Source organism: Euprymna scolopes, chromosome 28 (assembly GCF_053919585.1).
Source record: "Euprymna scolopes isolate OS-2025 chromosome 28, ASM5391958v1, whole genome shotgun sequence".
Classification (NCBI taxonomy): domain Eukaryota; kingdom Metazoa; phylum Mollusca; class Cephalopoda; order Sepiida; family Sepiolidae; genus Euprymna; species Euprymna scolopes.
The window spans coordinates 72,285,153-72,301,947 of NC_136509.1; the positions used below are offsets into that span (position 1 = coordinate 72,285,153).

Below are 16,795 nucleotides of genomic sequence, written 5' to 3' on the forward strand. Positions count from 1 at the left end.
TGTATTTCTTCTTTTTTTTATAATTACTAGCAGGGGTGCCCGGCGTTGCTCGGGTTTTGGAGGTGTATGCTGTGCAAAAAAAGCAAAAAAACAAAAAAAAATGGTTATGACCCCTTAAAATTTATTGTTTCGGGCTCAAATCACTTTATTAAGTTAGATCCATGTTCAAGGAACCTATATCTAAAATTTCAAGTGTCTAGACCCAAAATTGTCGGAGGAGTTTGGTAGAGTTCTTAAAGGTCAAATCGTTGAAATTTGACCCCTTAACAGCCAAATTTCTGGCTGACACCCGTCACATCGATTTTCCCAAATCTCACTACCCGGTATTTCAAATTTCGAGTCTATAGACTAAAAATTGACAGAGTTATTGCGTAGGGAAATGTACACAGACAGACAGACACACAGACAGACAGACACGTTCACTTTTATAGATATATAGATTATGTGGACTCTACTTTTGTTCAAACAGTATTGCCTGAAGAGGTTTCTAGTTACTAGTAACTGGCTGACCGAAACATGCTCATAAATGTGTAGTGACATATGAATGCTTATTGTAGGCTGTTTTTGAACCCAGTCAATGACGGGTACAAAAACAGCTTACAGAAAATGGACTCTGATTTATGAAAGTGTGATAGGTTATGAAAAGGAAGGGTTATAAAGAGATAGCTTCGAATTTGGGGGTATCAAAACCAAAGCAAAATATGATGAAAGTAAAAATAAAATAGATAAGCCTCATAATTTATTATACCATACCTGTTCACACTGAAACACTTATCACAATATTCTGTGGATCTATATTAAAAAACCTTGTTAAACTTTGTGACATATTTCCATTCTATGGAGGTCAGGTGCGAACGAACACCACAATTTTTTATGAACCACTGTTCTGCCGGATCAAACATACCCATTCCTGTGTCTCGATACATCTTCTATCATTATATGTAATCAGTTTTTTAAAATAGTCAACCATATAGGAGCCTATTCGTGACCACATACACACACACACACATTTAGCTTTATATTATAGAAGATATATATGTAAGTAAAAGTAAAAAAAGGAAAATCTGGGTCACTGTGAAATAATCGGAATTATTAAAGAAGAGCTAATAATAAAAGAAGGAAAAAATAGGGAAGCTATATGAGAAAGTGGAGAAAGAAGGAAAGGAAATAGAAAAATCAAACAGGGGATATGGAAGTACATATACACATAAATAAAACAATCTGAAAGAAAAAAAAAGGACCCAAGAACTTAAAATTCCGGATTAAAATTTATTTTAAGTGTTCAAAAACGGTGGAAAATAAAAATAAAGGATAAATAATGAAACATATTTATACAAGTTCAAGTGAAATCTTTAGGGTAGGCTTCTTAAACTTGTTAAATAAATATGTTTTATTTTTTATTTTATTATTACTCCGGTAACCACCTGATGATCCCTATTTTCTATGAACAATTTTAGGTAAGTATTTTTTTTCGCAATTATATTATTATATAATTGAATGCCCCTCTTCTAATTGTGGATTTTCTATCGAGAAGGCTGCTTATGCAAGTGCTGTGTCTGCGATATGTTTTATTTTGTTAATATACCGGCAATTTAGATTTTATTTTAAAAAGATTTACTTTAGGATTTTATTTAATAAAATGACTAAAGTTTCTCTTGGCTATATGCAGGATGGCGCATAAGTTACTGTATGGCGTAGAATAAACTGTATCATTTTGAAATAAAATATCCTTTTTGCAGATGCAGATACTTTATTAATTTTTTTTTATTGCATAGGTTGAAGATTAGAATTTTATTTTGATTTATGTATGAAAAGTAATATCATGTAAATTAAAATTAATTTATTGAAAAAATTCATTTTAAAATGTAAAGTGATTTATGCACTACCCATACATACATACACACACACACACACACACACACACACACATTATATATATATATATATATATATATATATATATATATATATATATATATATTAGTGGAAATGGTAATTAATAAAAACTGAAGAAAGTGCTCAATATTGTTTTATAAATATATATATATATTGTTATATAAATATATATATATATTGTTACATATATATATATATATAAATATATATTTTTATATATATATATATATATATATACTTTTATAATATATATATATATATATTTAGTGGAGATGGTAATTAATAAAAACTGAAGAAAATGCTCAATACTGTTGTAGACCAAATATGCGTTTTATTTTTTATTATGGTATCTTTCTGATAAGTTACATTATTGTTTCGGCTACACGGCCGTTTTTTTTGCCGTCTGTAGCGTCCTCAGACTTTTACAGAAATGTTCGCTATTTTGGGATGAAAGAGTGGAAGAGTGAATGAGGTCAGGGGGGGTTGTGAGGAGGGCGGAAGAGGAAGAGAGGAAGGGAACAAGGAGGGAAGGTGGGGGGGCGTTTGGTATGTCGATAATGTTTTAGTTTTGGGGTTTAAGGAACTTGTGGGGCAGGGTCTGGGAGGTTCATTTCTGGTGTGGCTGAGGGCATAGGGATACATGAGAGGGAGGGGAATATATGGGGGTGGGAGGAGGGGGGTTATTTTAAAATTCGAGTCTTAGTGTTAAAGTTTTTAGCATCTCGTTGGTGAGGTGATTTCTTGGTAAGTATGTCTTGAGCACTTATGTTTGGAGGCGGGGGGGGGGGCTATGATTCGGTTTATTTAATTTTAGTTTTTATTTTGTTGTTAATTGTTTGGAGAGGGTTAGCTAGCGGTCGCGGCCACGGGTACACACGTTAAAAGAAACGGTAACAGGTACACATACATGCCCGCCCTGGCATGCAAATATATGTGCATATGTGCGCCTGCATGCATAGGTACCTGCGTTGTTCTCGTTTGCGTCAAATTTTTTTTAAGGTGCTAAGATTGGGTGCGCGTGCGTAGGCATGGATGCGCACATACACAGATACATACATACATCGACGCCCCCGCCCCCAAGGAGGCGGTTATACGGGCTCATATGCGCATATTGATTGTGTGTACCCGTGGCCGCGACCGCTCGCTGACACTCTCCAAACAATTAACAACAAAATACAAACTAAAAATAAATAAACTGAATCATAGCCCCCCCCCCGCCTCCAAACATTAACCAAATTTCTGGTCGAAAACCGATCACATAGATTTTACCAGATCTCAGTACCCTGTCTATCATATTTTGAGTCTGTAGTCTAAAAATTGACAGTGTAATAGCGTAGAGAAATGTATACAGACAGACAGACACACAGACACGTTCCCTTATATATATATATATATATATATATATATATATATAATTATTATACATATATATTGTTATATAAATATATGTATATATATATTGTTATATAAATATATATATATATTGTTATATAAATATATATATTTATATTGTTATATAAATATATATATTTATATTGTTATATAAATATATATATATTATATAAATATATATATTGTTTTATAAACATATATATTTATATTGTTATATAAATATATATATATATATATTGTTTTATAAATATATATATATATTGTTATATAAATATATATATATATTGTTACATATATATATATCTATATAAATATATATATATACTTTTATAATATATATATATATATATATATATATATATATATATATATATATATATATATATATATATATATATATATTGCGAGGGGCATAACAGGTTTATACATTCCCTATGTCAATGTATATAGTAACACACACGCATATATATAATAATATAAAATATAATGATTTAATGCTTAATCTGTGTAAACATAGTCACAAATCCCTCTACATAAACACGCATACGCACACACACGTGTGTGTGTTGAAAGGGAGGAGAGAGAGAGAGAGAGAGAGAGAGAGAGAGAGAGAGTGACAGACAATGGTCTCCAGTCCTTCCTCATGAATATGACAGGCAACTGTGAACATCTACTGTGTTGCTTTTCCAGCTAAGGGAATTGTTTCCGTGGCTTTTAGGATCCAAATCTGATTTTCTTTGGACAACAGTACCGGTCTCCTGAAAGTCTATGAGAAACCCAGAGTCTTTTGAAGACTCTAATCCTGACCAATAAAAACAAAAAGGAATGCCGTTAAAAGACACAGGCGAAGGAAGAACATAAAAGTGTGGTTTGCAACAACACCAAAAAGAAACAAATAGCAAAGAAAAAAAAATTCTATTTACCATATCTGCGGTAAATTGTCCACACGAAAAAAATAGTTATAGCAAAGAATCCTAGATTGTTGAAGATCTTGAAATATAAAAGACAAAAAAGATAACACTAAAGGAAATCTGTAATGTGCTATTGACTATCGGAATGATTAAGCAATCTATATTTTTTGTGACTGCGCATCTAAGTGGTTCCCGCAAAAAAAGAAAAAATGGGGCGAGGGGCTTCGATGCGCTAAGAGACGGGTAATATAAGGTGCTAATAATCGCAATAATCATGATAATGAATAATATCGGTTTTCGCATAATGTTTCTTCTTTTTTTTTTTTTTTTTTTTTTTGTTCTACGCGCTGTTTTATTTCGATTTGAAGACACAAGCTAAAAGAAGGACAAATGTTCTGGAAGATTCGTCTTTGCCGTGTATTTGGATTTGCCACAAAGGACTTTGTTCGCAAACAAGAAGCCGGGCGTTTTGTGGAACAAAAAACAACTTTGTTTCCCCCTGAAAAGAAAATAACGACGTTGAAACTCGATTGGACGGGATAACAAATAAGATGCAAGAAATAATAGCCGATACAATTAACTCGCTAAATGCATTGACAAAAATGGATTTTCAATAATGAAATACCGTTTTTCTTTTTCTTTTTTCTCTCATTTATAGTTTAAGGAGATATCGTAGCCATTTTGGGATATGTGCATAATGGCGATGTGGACAAACAGACCAGACATGTACGTTCATACATATCTATATTATATTTCTCTTCGACTGTTCGTCTGTCTCTCCGATCCACTTTTTCTCGGAAACTACAGGGCCGATTTGGCTAAGATTTCGTATGAACCTTTGTTATGATAAAGTGCAACAAACTAAGTCTCATGGTATTCGTTTGATGCACAATTAGAGATTAATTAGAATTAATAGTGATTATTATTTAAGTTCCACTTTTCTCAGAAAGTATTAGGCCGATCTGGTTGAAGTTTTGTATGGACCTTTTTTATGACGATGTGTAGCGAATTAAGTATTATGGTATCTGTTCGATGCGCTATTAGGAATTAATAGGACTTAGTACTTAATGCAAAAATGAGCACGAATTTAACCATATTCAACCATCAATCTGGCTTAAAGCACTCATTCTGAGGCAATGGGGTATAACTTTTTTCTGTTTTTAACGGTCTATAAAATGTAATATTATATGTACAGTGTAACCCGGATATAAGATACTTCTTATCTGGTCGGCACAACGCGCTTATATCCGCGTTTCTTATATCCGGGTTACACTGTACATACTAATTTAAGACCAGAGAAAATCTCTCTTATATCCGTTTTTCTTATATTCGAGTCTCTTATATTGGTAATTCCCTATCCTCCCAATAAGTAGATAGTAATCGCTGGGAGGATGGTATCGTGATCACAGAACAGATACTATACCATCAATAAAAGAAGGTTAAGGGCAGATTGAACTTTAGTTGGCAATCACCTAGAGATAGTGTCCTACTCTGACGAACTCATAGCATTTGTGTCATCCTCGATGTATATACTCCTGACTAATCTGATAGCAACAAAATCTCACCCTTTCACAATTGAAGTCCTTACATACCGGAAATCCTTCTACTCTAATAGTTTTTTTCCCCCTCAGAGTGCTAGATTTTTGGAATCTCCTCCCAGCCTCCTGCTCCCCTGACTGTATAAGCGTTCAGAAGTTTAAATGTAATGTAAACAAACATATCGCTGCTCTGTAACATAGTGCGGACATCCGTATGCAAATGCATGGGAAAGGACGTCACCAGTAAAGAAATAAAGTCTATGAAAAGGTGAAATAGAATGATCACGTTAGAGACACGCAACACAGAATGAGATAACGTTCGAGATTAAGTGGGTGACGTGACGGCGGTAACAGTTAGAAAATAAATCTCGTTATTACAAAGAAAAAGCGGGTTGAAATTCTTTCCTATTCTCGGTTACAACGTGTTGATTCCCGGAAAACGTTACAGTTCAACTGGACACACTCACCTATTATACACGATCTTAAATAGTAGCCCTTACGTTCAAGTGGCAATATTTTTTATTTGGGTGAGGAATGCAAATGAGTTAAAAAAAAAAAAAGAAACTTGAAATATGCATATGCAAGTCTTTTGTACATCAAAGAAGCTGAAGATTCAATTCTCATTGTGGACAGTATATATCAGGGGAAATAACTTTAAATTTATTCAAGGGGCATAACTCTCAATGTATTTAGACTATTTTATTCCAATGCTTTTTTTAATAATAACCTCTTTCTATTTTATTCAACAGATCATGAATATTTCATGCAAATGAAACATAAAGGAGAGAATCTTAAATCCCAGTCGGAACTGAAAAGCTTAAGAAAAGAGGTTCGTTGTTTTCATTATTACATCATTTATTTATGACTCTTTAGACATCTGTTATTTTTAATAAACTAGCGGGCATACCCGATCTTGCCTGGCACCTTGGATAAGGAAATATAGCTGTTAAGATTATGCTGATGACATCACACTCCATAATAGACATGAAGGAAAAACGAATGCACACATATACACATAAACACAGGAAATGGCAGAAATCCTAGAAAACGACTTCCAGGCTATAGAGGAATGGAGTCTTAACATTTAATGCTGCTAAGAGTAAGCTTCTTTCCTTTAACAATTACAAAAAAAAAAACCTTCTCAATCATCGATTGCCATAAAAAATAACACCTTACCTGAGAGCTCATCCTACAAACTCCCTGGTTTAATGTTCACAGGCAACATGAATTCGAACAAATACATGAGGGCATTGTCCAGGCTGTTGCAAAGAAGGTGGGCTCCTTCTACCATGGTAGAAAATTATTCACACCAGAGAGTAGTCCAAAAGAGTGTCTGAAATTTAATAGATGCTGCACTATCAGGAAAGCCACATGTTACCTATTGACTACACCTGTCCCTCTGCCTTCCTCCAGCTCACCTTCTCTCTCTCTCTCTCTCTCTCTCTCTCAATATAATACAAATAAAACAATAAAGAATACAAATCAGCAGCAGTCTACTCTTTGACCTAGTTTCGGTGCTGCTTTTTAAACAATTTCCAGTAAGAACAAAAAATTATTTTTTTTGTCCGTGCACATTTGATTGAAGTACTTGTGAAACAAGCACAGGGATTCAACATTGCAGTGATGAAGGGTTGGATCTTGATAGACAGTCCGAGACCTATAAGCTTGGAGGCTCCTTTTTGGACTCTGTTTAAGAGTGAGAGACTAGTGGTAGATGCACCAGCCCAGATGTGACAACAATTATCCACGCATGGGCCAATGATGGCTTTGTCGAGATACAGGATATTGACAGGTGTGAGAGATTTTCTATCATGGTAGAGGGTGCCCAACTTCTTTGCAGCAGCCTTGTATGTATTTCTTCTAATTCATGTTATCTGTAAACATTTAATAGCGTTTACGTTTTTATCTTTACTTTTGTATCACCACTTATCAAGGCCTGAAGGCCACTTGAGGATAAGAGTTAATGAATTTAATGTAATAGTGTGGTAATCGTTGATGTAGATTTAGGTAGAATTTGATTATTTATGAGGACGGCTTAACAAGAACTTGTTTACATTGTATTTGAAGGCAACCATGTTGTATTTAGCTGGGAAGTATGCCAACGGAACAGTGTTTCACAGGCGGACAGCTCTGAGAATATTGTTAATGGCAGACAGAACATGAATAATCTACCCTCATGGATTATAAAAAGCATTCACTTCAAAATTCGATATGGGTTAGAAAGTTTGACACAAAAACTTGCAAAATTTTCATGCAGCACTTTCCGGCGTTTTATGTAAATTGCCCAGAAAATCTGATGATAGCATGGTCCTTATTATGTATGAATACCAAGATGCATCTGAAAAAGGTAGAAGCTTACATTGGCCAAAATGTTTTAAAAATAATAACCATGATGGTATTCTGAATTATCCATACTGTGACATCCCTATTTATACCAGGGACGTTCCAAAAGTAATGCCTACTAATTTTTTTTTTTATTCAGCTTGAATGGATCAGATTGTAAATTGTATTGTTATCCTGACAGAACTTATGCATTCTTACCTGAACTTTTTGTTTTAGTTAAAAAAATAGCGTGCATTACTTTTGGAATGATCCTGCATGAAGTTGTGTATATGTATATGTATATATTTCTATGTACAAGAGCCACTTCTAAAATAATTAACCGATCATTATAGATTTTTGAACACTGCTACAAGGTGTAAAAGGTCAGGATTAAATAAATAATGAAAGCAAAAAAGAAAAAATGACTGAGCTGATTTTTTTTTTTAATTTCACGCAAAAGTACTTAATATATCTAGGGGTACCTTAGATAGGTTCTGTATGCCTCTTGATAAGTATAGATAATAAAAAAAATCCACTTCAAGAAGAAATAGTTCAAATTTAACCAAAGTTAACACCTTTATACAGCCTAACATCACAAGTGTATTTAAGAAGTTTTATCACCACGCAAGTAATATAAAATTAAAAGTATGTTTTTTGATAAGGCAAGGGCATGTTCTGTTTAGAGCACAATTGAACCATGATACTTGGCTTTTGCATTTTAAATTTCAATTAAAGCCATTATATATAAAAAATGATTTTATAAAATCAACGGTAGGTTCTCTACAGTGCAATGTAAATTACAATGTATTGTGAACTAAGTCACTACATGTGAAGCTTTTTCTCAGTGCATCATGATTGGTTTCTGACTAGAACAGGCAATCAATCGATTTTTTTAAAAATGGTCGATTTCACCGATCTTGGTGACAATAAAAGTATTATAAGTATGAAACATTCGTTGGTCCTTATTCAATCTTAAGCAACGTCGGATTGCCCTGCTAGTAGTTCAAATATTTCAAATTATATGGATAATTGTGCTTCTGTTCTTATCTTGGGTATTATTCTCACAACATTTCGGCTGATGTAACCACCAACCTTCTTCAAATTCGTTATATTGAATTCTTGAATTTTTATGTCAAACTCGGGAATCTGTACAAAATTTAAATGGGACTTTTTATTTACTCTATGAGGCAGGGGAGTAGCTTGCTCTTGTTCTGTCAGCCATAATCGAATAGAAGTTTTAAGTAATTCTATGTTTAGTATTGCCTGTACTGAGGATTGAACTTCTGACTCCAAGAAGACTGTCACATAGAAGTAATTATCAGTTAATACTTTTATCTGTTGCACCATGGGTCTTTCCAGACAAAACATTAGACGAAATGTTGTGCAAATAACAGCCAAGATGAGAACAATAGTCTGAATACATCCTTATCTCCAAAATTCTGAAATATGTTTTACATTTGTATTTAATCTGATCCGTAGTCATTAGTAGGCCTAGGACAACAGCAATATTCTGTCCATTGTTTTGACTCTCGAGTGTGTATCCCTTAATATCTTATATGCTTTTATATAGAGTGATATGGTTCTTGGTTGATTAACTGTGTCTAACTGTGTCGAATATATACTTGAGAGTCAAAACATTGAAAAGAATACCCTGTTGTCATAGCCCTAGTCATTAGACACCAATTAAATAAGATTTCCACCATCAGACGCGGGGGGGTGTAGGGATCCCTCAACATCAAAATTACCAGAGTCTATGCCATTGTTGAAATATCTTTTTTCTTTGTTTTCTTTGGTCGTGTGCATTTCTAAGAGGCGTAACCTCCCATGCTTTACCTTGTTACATTGATAAGGGGTTAGTTTATTGCTTATCGCCTGAGGCGCCTTTTACCAGGGAATACTGATAGAGCTGTCCAGGTATGTTTTGCAGGCTAAAGTGCTGTTCTTCTCGAGTGCTGGCTTTTCAAATCTCACTTACAAACTCTTATGTCACATTATTCCTGCGGGAGATTAACTTAACAAGCAAGTTCTTCAAGCTAGGATTGAGAGTTGATTTTCTACTTAACAGTCAACACTTCTAACCATTCAGCTGTCAGTCACAGGTCATAACGAGATCTTAATGTTTATATACACACTAGGTTGCATGTTTTCATTCAGTTTCTTTTTAAAATTCATTAAGCTTTAAACCTTAAAGTTTTGACAACTTTTAGATTCAAAATCATGTAATGGATTTTGGTTAAAATTGAAACAAGAATTCTAGGCATAAGGTTTGATATGATTATTATAGCTATGACAACAGCATATTCTTTCAATTGTTTTGACTCTCGAGTATATATCCGACACAGTTAAACACAATCAACCGAGAAGTACATCACTCTACATAAAAAACATATAAGATATCAATGGATATATATTTGCAAATCAAAACAAGGAAAAGAATATGCTGTTGTCATTACCCTAATGATTATATATTGATTTGAATTTTTGTGAAGGAACATAAAATTGGTACAACCTGTTCTGGTTTGAGAAATTAATTTTTACCTTCCGTTGTTTCTAGTTTAGCTTTTCATTTTTGTTCTACTGGATCCATACTAGGATGAAAAGGCTTATATTTCATAGATCCACTGCTGTGGATTTTTGGTTGGGTGTTTCTTGTTAAGACTACAGAGGACATTTGTAGATATTTGCAGTCAAAGCGAGACAGTGAAGAAAAATGCAGGTCTTAACGAGGCACCAAAATTTGCACACAAACAGTCGGCTATGTGTTTTTATTGAGATCTCCTTTGTCTTAAAAAGATGTGGGGTTGGGGAACTTGTTTGCAAGAAAGACGTTTTTTTTTTTTTGTTTTTTTTTGTGTGTGTGTGTGCATTGCGGTTTAGACAAACAGTATTGTCGGATTAATCATTGTTCGAGGCATTAGCGGGTGTCAACATTACTCTCCAAGACTGGCAAGTCTCCATGCAATATCAAACAAGTGTTCTTGGGGAAGGTTAGAAATGATAAAACGAATAATAAAAAAAATAAATAAGTAAAAATAAAATAATAACAGAAAATCATAAATAACCATACACATGCAAAAAAAATCTTCACAAAAAACGAATCCATATATTTTTGCAGGATATTTTTGTTTTTATTCTTATTGTCATTTGGTAAATATAGACACAGCGTTGATTCATGTTTTGCATATGGATAAACTGCACGAATATGATTTTCAGGAGCATTGACATCTATATGGGTTAGCTTAATTTCGTTTGCTTAATTTTCGTATTTGTTGGCAAAGTCTATTTTTTGTGCAAACAATGTCCCCCACCTCCACTCTGACATTCTGTCACAACCCTGTTGGTAAAAAAGAATGATATTATTTCCTTTCTTAAACCATCCTTTCAAATTTGTATGTTTTTATCTATTTACAAGTCTTAATTTAGTCTCACCCAAATCAGTCCTTATGTGAGAGTCATCACATCAGTGGCACTCATGTCTCGTGCACATTTGTGTCCTCAGTGTATTTATGGAGTTTTATGATAATAATTAAAAGCATTGTAAGAAGATGTAAGTGGATCGATCAACGTTTTGACACATTCATGTCGTCATCAGGCCTCCAAATGAATCTCACAGTCAGAAAATGATTCTAAAAATAAATAAATAGTTTTAGAATTATTTTCTGACTATGAGATTCATCTGGACAATGGCATGGAAATGTTGAAACGTTGACAGATTAATAGAGTTCTTAAAATATTTATATAATTGCATTTATAAAAACTCTACACATGTATGAAGCACTTTTGGCGCTTATTCTTTTCTTCGGGGAAGTTATATAAAACAGATGCTTCCACAAATCACAATGTACCAGACTTAACACGTGATTTTAAGTCTATCCTTTTCACCAATTGTGTTTAAGCGTTTTTACAAAAGGTCAGAAAATAAGTTCTAACAAAAGGGAGATAAGTCTGGTTCCTAAGTCGTTTTCTGTGGTCTTGGTTATAAGGGTATCAAACAGATGCGAACGTATTATTTCGAAGTGTGCCAAATCATCATCATCATCATCATCATCATCATCATCATCATCATCATCATCATCAATTTTATCGTCTTCACATTTCATCATCATCATCATATTGGCTTTTGGTTTATGTTAAATATATTTGAATTGAATTCATAAATTATATATAAATAAACTCAATATCTATGTGTATATGAGAGTGTGATGCTTGTATGCTTCCTAGAGAAAGAAAGGTTAGAAATCTACGCAAAATCTCAACCGTCTACTTGGCAGTCAACATTTCTAATTATGCAGCTGTCAATTACGAATCATAAGAAAGTGAAATGTCAGTGTTTATAGGCACACTGTGCCCCATGTTTTCATTAATAATATTCATAATCTTGTTGGGTAACTTGTACATTCTTAAGCACTTAGTTATCCATGCTTGAAGGATTCTGTTGTAGGATTTCTTGTTGTCAATCCATGCCATGGTTATGTTATTTTTTTCTATAAAGGATATGAAATGCAGAGGTGTATCAAATAGACACAAACTGAAGCAAATTTAAACATATAACGATAGAAAAATCTGTGCACATTTACCTTTATTATTACAATATATATATCTATTTTTTTATATTTTATACTTGCATTATGGTCAAATGGAAGTTTATGTTGTATGATATTTCGGGAAATTTTTCCTTCTTCAGACATGTGTTCGGCTTCAGTGCAAACGTGCATACAGGGCTATTTTTTTTCCAATTTTTTCCTTTAGAATCTTTTGATCTATGCATAAGAATTCATGCATCTCTCGTTTCCTTATCCCCTTATCCGACATTCTTTTTGTTTATTCGGATGAATAAGGAATGGTAGAACCGTTTTCTCATTAGGATTTTCTACATGTTTAAAAACAGATTATTGGTCTGTAGTTGTTTGGGATCGTTCCCTTTTCAGTTTCTATTAACATAGTTCTTCCTTTAATTATTCAATCTGGTATGTCTGTTTGTAAATGTATCTTTTCAATTTTTTGATTAGCCTTTCGTCCAGAGTCGTTAGCTTATGTTAAAACCAGTATGCATGCATTCCATCGTAGTCTGGCACGATCCAGTTTTTAGAATTTCTCACACAGGTAATTATTGTTATTACTCACTAGGAGTTTTCTTACATGCCATCAAAGAATTCTCTTTCAGAACAATTTGTGGTGCTTCCTAGAGTCTGAGTGACACCAAGTCTCCCTAGATTTCTAGTACTCTCCACCTCTTTCGATAACTTTTGCAAAATAATTTGTGTTATCACAACAGCAATTTACCATTGATTTCTCGTTGGTAGTGACCTTTGGTCTTCACTGGAATTTGGGTAATAAACAGCCTCCATAAGGTTCAAGTCCTTGTCGCACTCATCCAGTGGAGGCTCTGGTTAGTGCTTTCTCTCCCCGGTCTTTTCATCCTCTTTGACCCTCCTCGACTATTCAGTATGGTATCAGTTGATACCGACACTTTTTTGAGGGGGGGGGGTACTGTTTCTGTCTTATTATAATTTTTAGTCTTATTGTTGTTGTTATTATTATTATTAGAGTATTGTTATTATATATATATATATATATATATATATATATTAATACGATAGCATATGTGTTTTCTTGTGCGTTACGTTTACATCCAGGTCGTTTAATTGTTATGTTCTTCTATTTCTTGTCATAAATTTTGGTTTCGGTTTCAATTATGGCTGAAAGAACTCCAGTTATATATATATATATATATATATATATATATATATATATATATATATATATATATATATTGTTTCATAAGTGTTTATTTTGGTTTCCATTCAAGCTAATGCACTCAAGTCATATAGATATATTTTTTTATTTTTGAAATCACAACTTTATCCATAGAACATTAACTCTATAATAATATATACGAAATCTACAAGAATTAAAATATCATGTGTAAACGTACTTTATGACCGGGCTTTGCCGGGCGTTCTTGCTAGCTTAGATAAATACTTTTGCAGTTTAAACAAAAAAGCTACAATCATATCAGAGCGTCTCCATTTACACTCAACATCTACAGAATCCCAACATCAATATATTACATAGGAATAAGTCACCTGTGGAATTTCCACAGTTCCTGATAGTTTTTTATTATTCTTATATAGAAGTAAAGAGACTTATTATTTCGTCATTTAATATACGCATTTGTTTGCAGAGACGCACATGCATGTACATTAAATAACTACATTGAAAAAAAAAAAAGAGTTTCTTTTTCTCTAAATGTTAAGAGAATAATAAAGAGTTCCATTCGAAATTCTGTGCAGATTCCTGAGTTTGACATGATATACCTGAAGAAAGTCGGATGTTACGTAAAAAGGCTTATATTTCATAGAGCCACTACTGTGGATTTTCGGTTGGGTGTTTCTTGTTAAGACTACGGAGGACATTTGTAGATATTTGCAGTCAAAGTGAGACAGTAAAGAAAAATACAGGTCAGGTCTTAACAAGGTACCAAAATTTGCACACGAACAGTCGGCAATATATATATATTTTTACATTTTCACCCCTAACAAGGCATATTGCCACTTTGATGTAGGGGGCTACTATCAGGGACCTAAGATCCAGGGGTACTATGTAGGGAGTTTAGCAGCAAGATGTCTGTTCACATTACACTTGAACTTATGCATGTCAGTACAGTTGGGGAAGCAGGAAACTGGAAGAGAATTCCAAAGTCCTGCCGTTCTGGGGAAGAAGCCATTAGAGTAAAAGGCTTTCTTACATCTAGGGATTTCAACTGTGTAGGGGTGGGACTTTGCTGCTTGTTGGGTTTGTCAGGGGTGTTTTTGTCAAGATGGGTACAAGTGCTTGTAGTTTGCCAAAGTATCTACTATTAAAATACTTGTAAAACAGGCAGAGGGATGCAACATTTCGTCGGTGGGACAGGGGCTGAAGTTTAGACAACAATTCAGGACCTATTAGGTTGGCGACTCTCTTTTGGACCCTGTCCAGGAGTGAGAGACTAGTATCAGAGGCAGCAGTCCAAATGTGACAGCAGTGCTCCATACCTGGTCAAATCGTGGCTTTGTAGAGGTACAGGATACTTTCAGGCATAAGTAACTTTCTAGCATGATAGAGAGAGCCCACCTTCTTTGCAGCAGCCTTAGCAATAATCTCAATGTATCTATTCCAACCCATGTTTCCTGTGAACGTTAAGCCAAGGAGTTTGAACGAAGTGCTTTCAGGTAAAGTATCTCTAGCTATTGGTGGTTGGTAAGGTTTCATGTAATTATTAAAGCAAACGAGCTTTGTCTTGGCAGCGTTGAATGTTACCATCCATTTATGACCCCATTCCACTACAGACTGAAAATCTTCCTCTAGAGTTTCAGCCATTACTTTAGATATGTGCTCATTAGTTTTCCCCATGTGCCTGCTATAGAGCATGGTGTCGTGGGAAAATATACCCACATCAGAGACAATTTTATCAGGTAAGTCATTTATGAATATCAGAAATAATAAAGGTCCAAGGATAATCTCTGAGGTACACCCGCATTTATATAAAATTTTTTGGACGCACGCCCATCGAGAGCAACTTGGATTCTTCTCTCATTTAAGAAGGATCTAATTATGCTAAGCATTCGTCCAGTAATACCATAGGATTTTATTTTCATGAGAAGACCATCGTGCCATACTCTGTCAAAAGCCTTAGATATATCTAGGGCTACTGCCCTTCCCTTCCCTGCTTTATCCAGTGCTTGGTATAAACGTTCAGAGATTACAGTTAGAATATCTGCAGTAGAACGGGCTTGCCTAAATCCATATTGGTGGTCTGACAGAAGTTTAGCAGCTGTAAGGTGGTGAACTAGAGCTTGATTAATTAAGGACTCAAATATTTTGGCAAAAAGAGGGAGGAGGCTAATTGAGCGATAGTTTAATGGGTCAGTTCTTTCGCCACTCCTTTGTCTTAAAAAGATGTGGGGTTGGGGAACTTCTTTGTAAGAAAGACCTTTGTGTGCGTGTGTGTGTGTTGTGGTTTAGACAAACAGTATTGTCGGATTAATCATTGTTTGAGGCATTAGCGGGTGTCAACATTACTCTCCAAGACTGGCAAGTCTCCATGCAATATCAAACAAGTGGTCTTGGAGAAGGTAGAAATGATAAAATGAATAATAACATGTGTAATGTGGTGTAACCGTTACTTTTTAACTGTGCCTCTACAGTTCAAATCTTTCTCAGACCCCCCCCCACTCTGTCTGGTACCGTCGCAAAGGAACAAACAAAAATAAATCCAACTCGGCATTTTTTAAAAATGCAAATGGAATGCATTTATTTGTGGTTCTTCCAAAATGCTTTTCTTAAAAGTCTCCGTCGCCGCCACCTCAGCCAGTGCTTTCTCATCTTTGACTTTCACACGTCCATCTTGACCGGTGAATTTTGCTTCTCTCTTCGACCACGTGCTGTCCTTTTTTCTGTTTCTTATGACGCAAGCTCGTGCACACTTGCTAATTTGCATACATGCTTTAACAACTGCTGCTGCTGATATTTTCACTAGCTATCTATCGTTTGGCTACTGTTGATATTTTCGTGCACATTCATATGCGCTCTGTTGCACATTAACTGAAATGTTGTTAAAATTCCCGTCAAAATGAGAAAAGTAATCCGAAGAATCCAAATAATATGTAACCTCTTATCTTCTTCAGGTGTATCATGACAATAGCTCTTATTTGTGAATGATGGAAAGATTGTAGCACAGTATTCAGTGCTATCAAC

At 34.4% G+C, this 16,795-nt stretch overlaps 1 protein-coding gene across 2 annotated transcripts in view; it reads left to right on the forward strand.

Annotated features, from left to right (window-relative positions):
• LOC145249691 (centlein-like) overlaps positions 1 to 16,795 on the forward strand; it is a 1,118,615-nt gene that overhangs the window by 743,859 nt on the left and 357,961 nt on the right. For both annotated transcript variants that reach the window (XM_080111490.1, XM_080111491.1), the window contains exon 13: positions 6,487 to 6,566. In XM_080111490.1, coding sequence (XP_079967616.1) covers positions 6,487 to 6,566 — 80 coding nt within the window. The remainder of the gene's footprint in view (positions 1 to 6,486; positions 6,567 to 16,795) is intronic.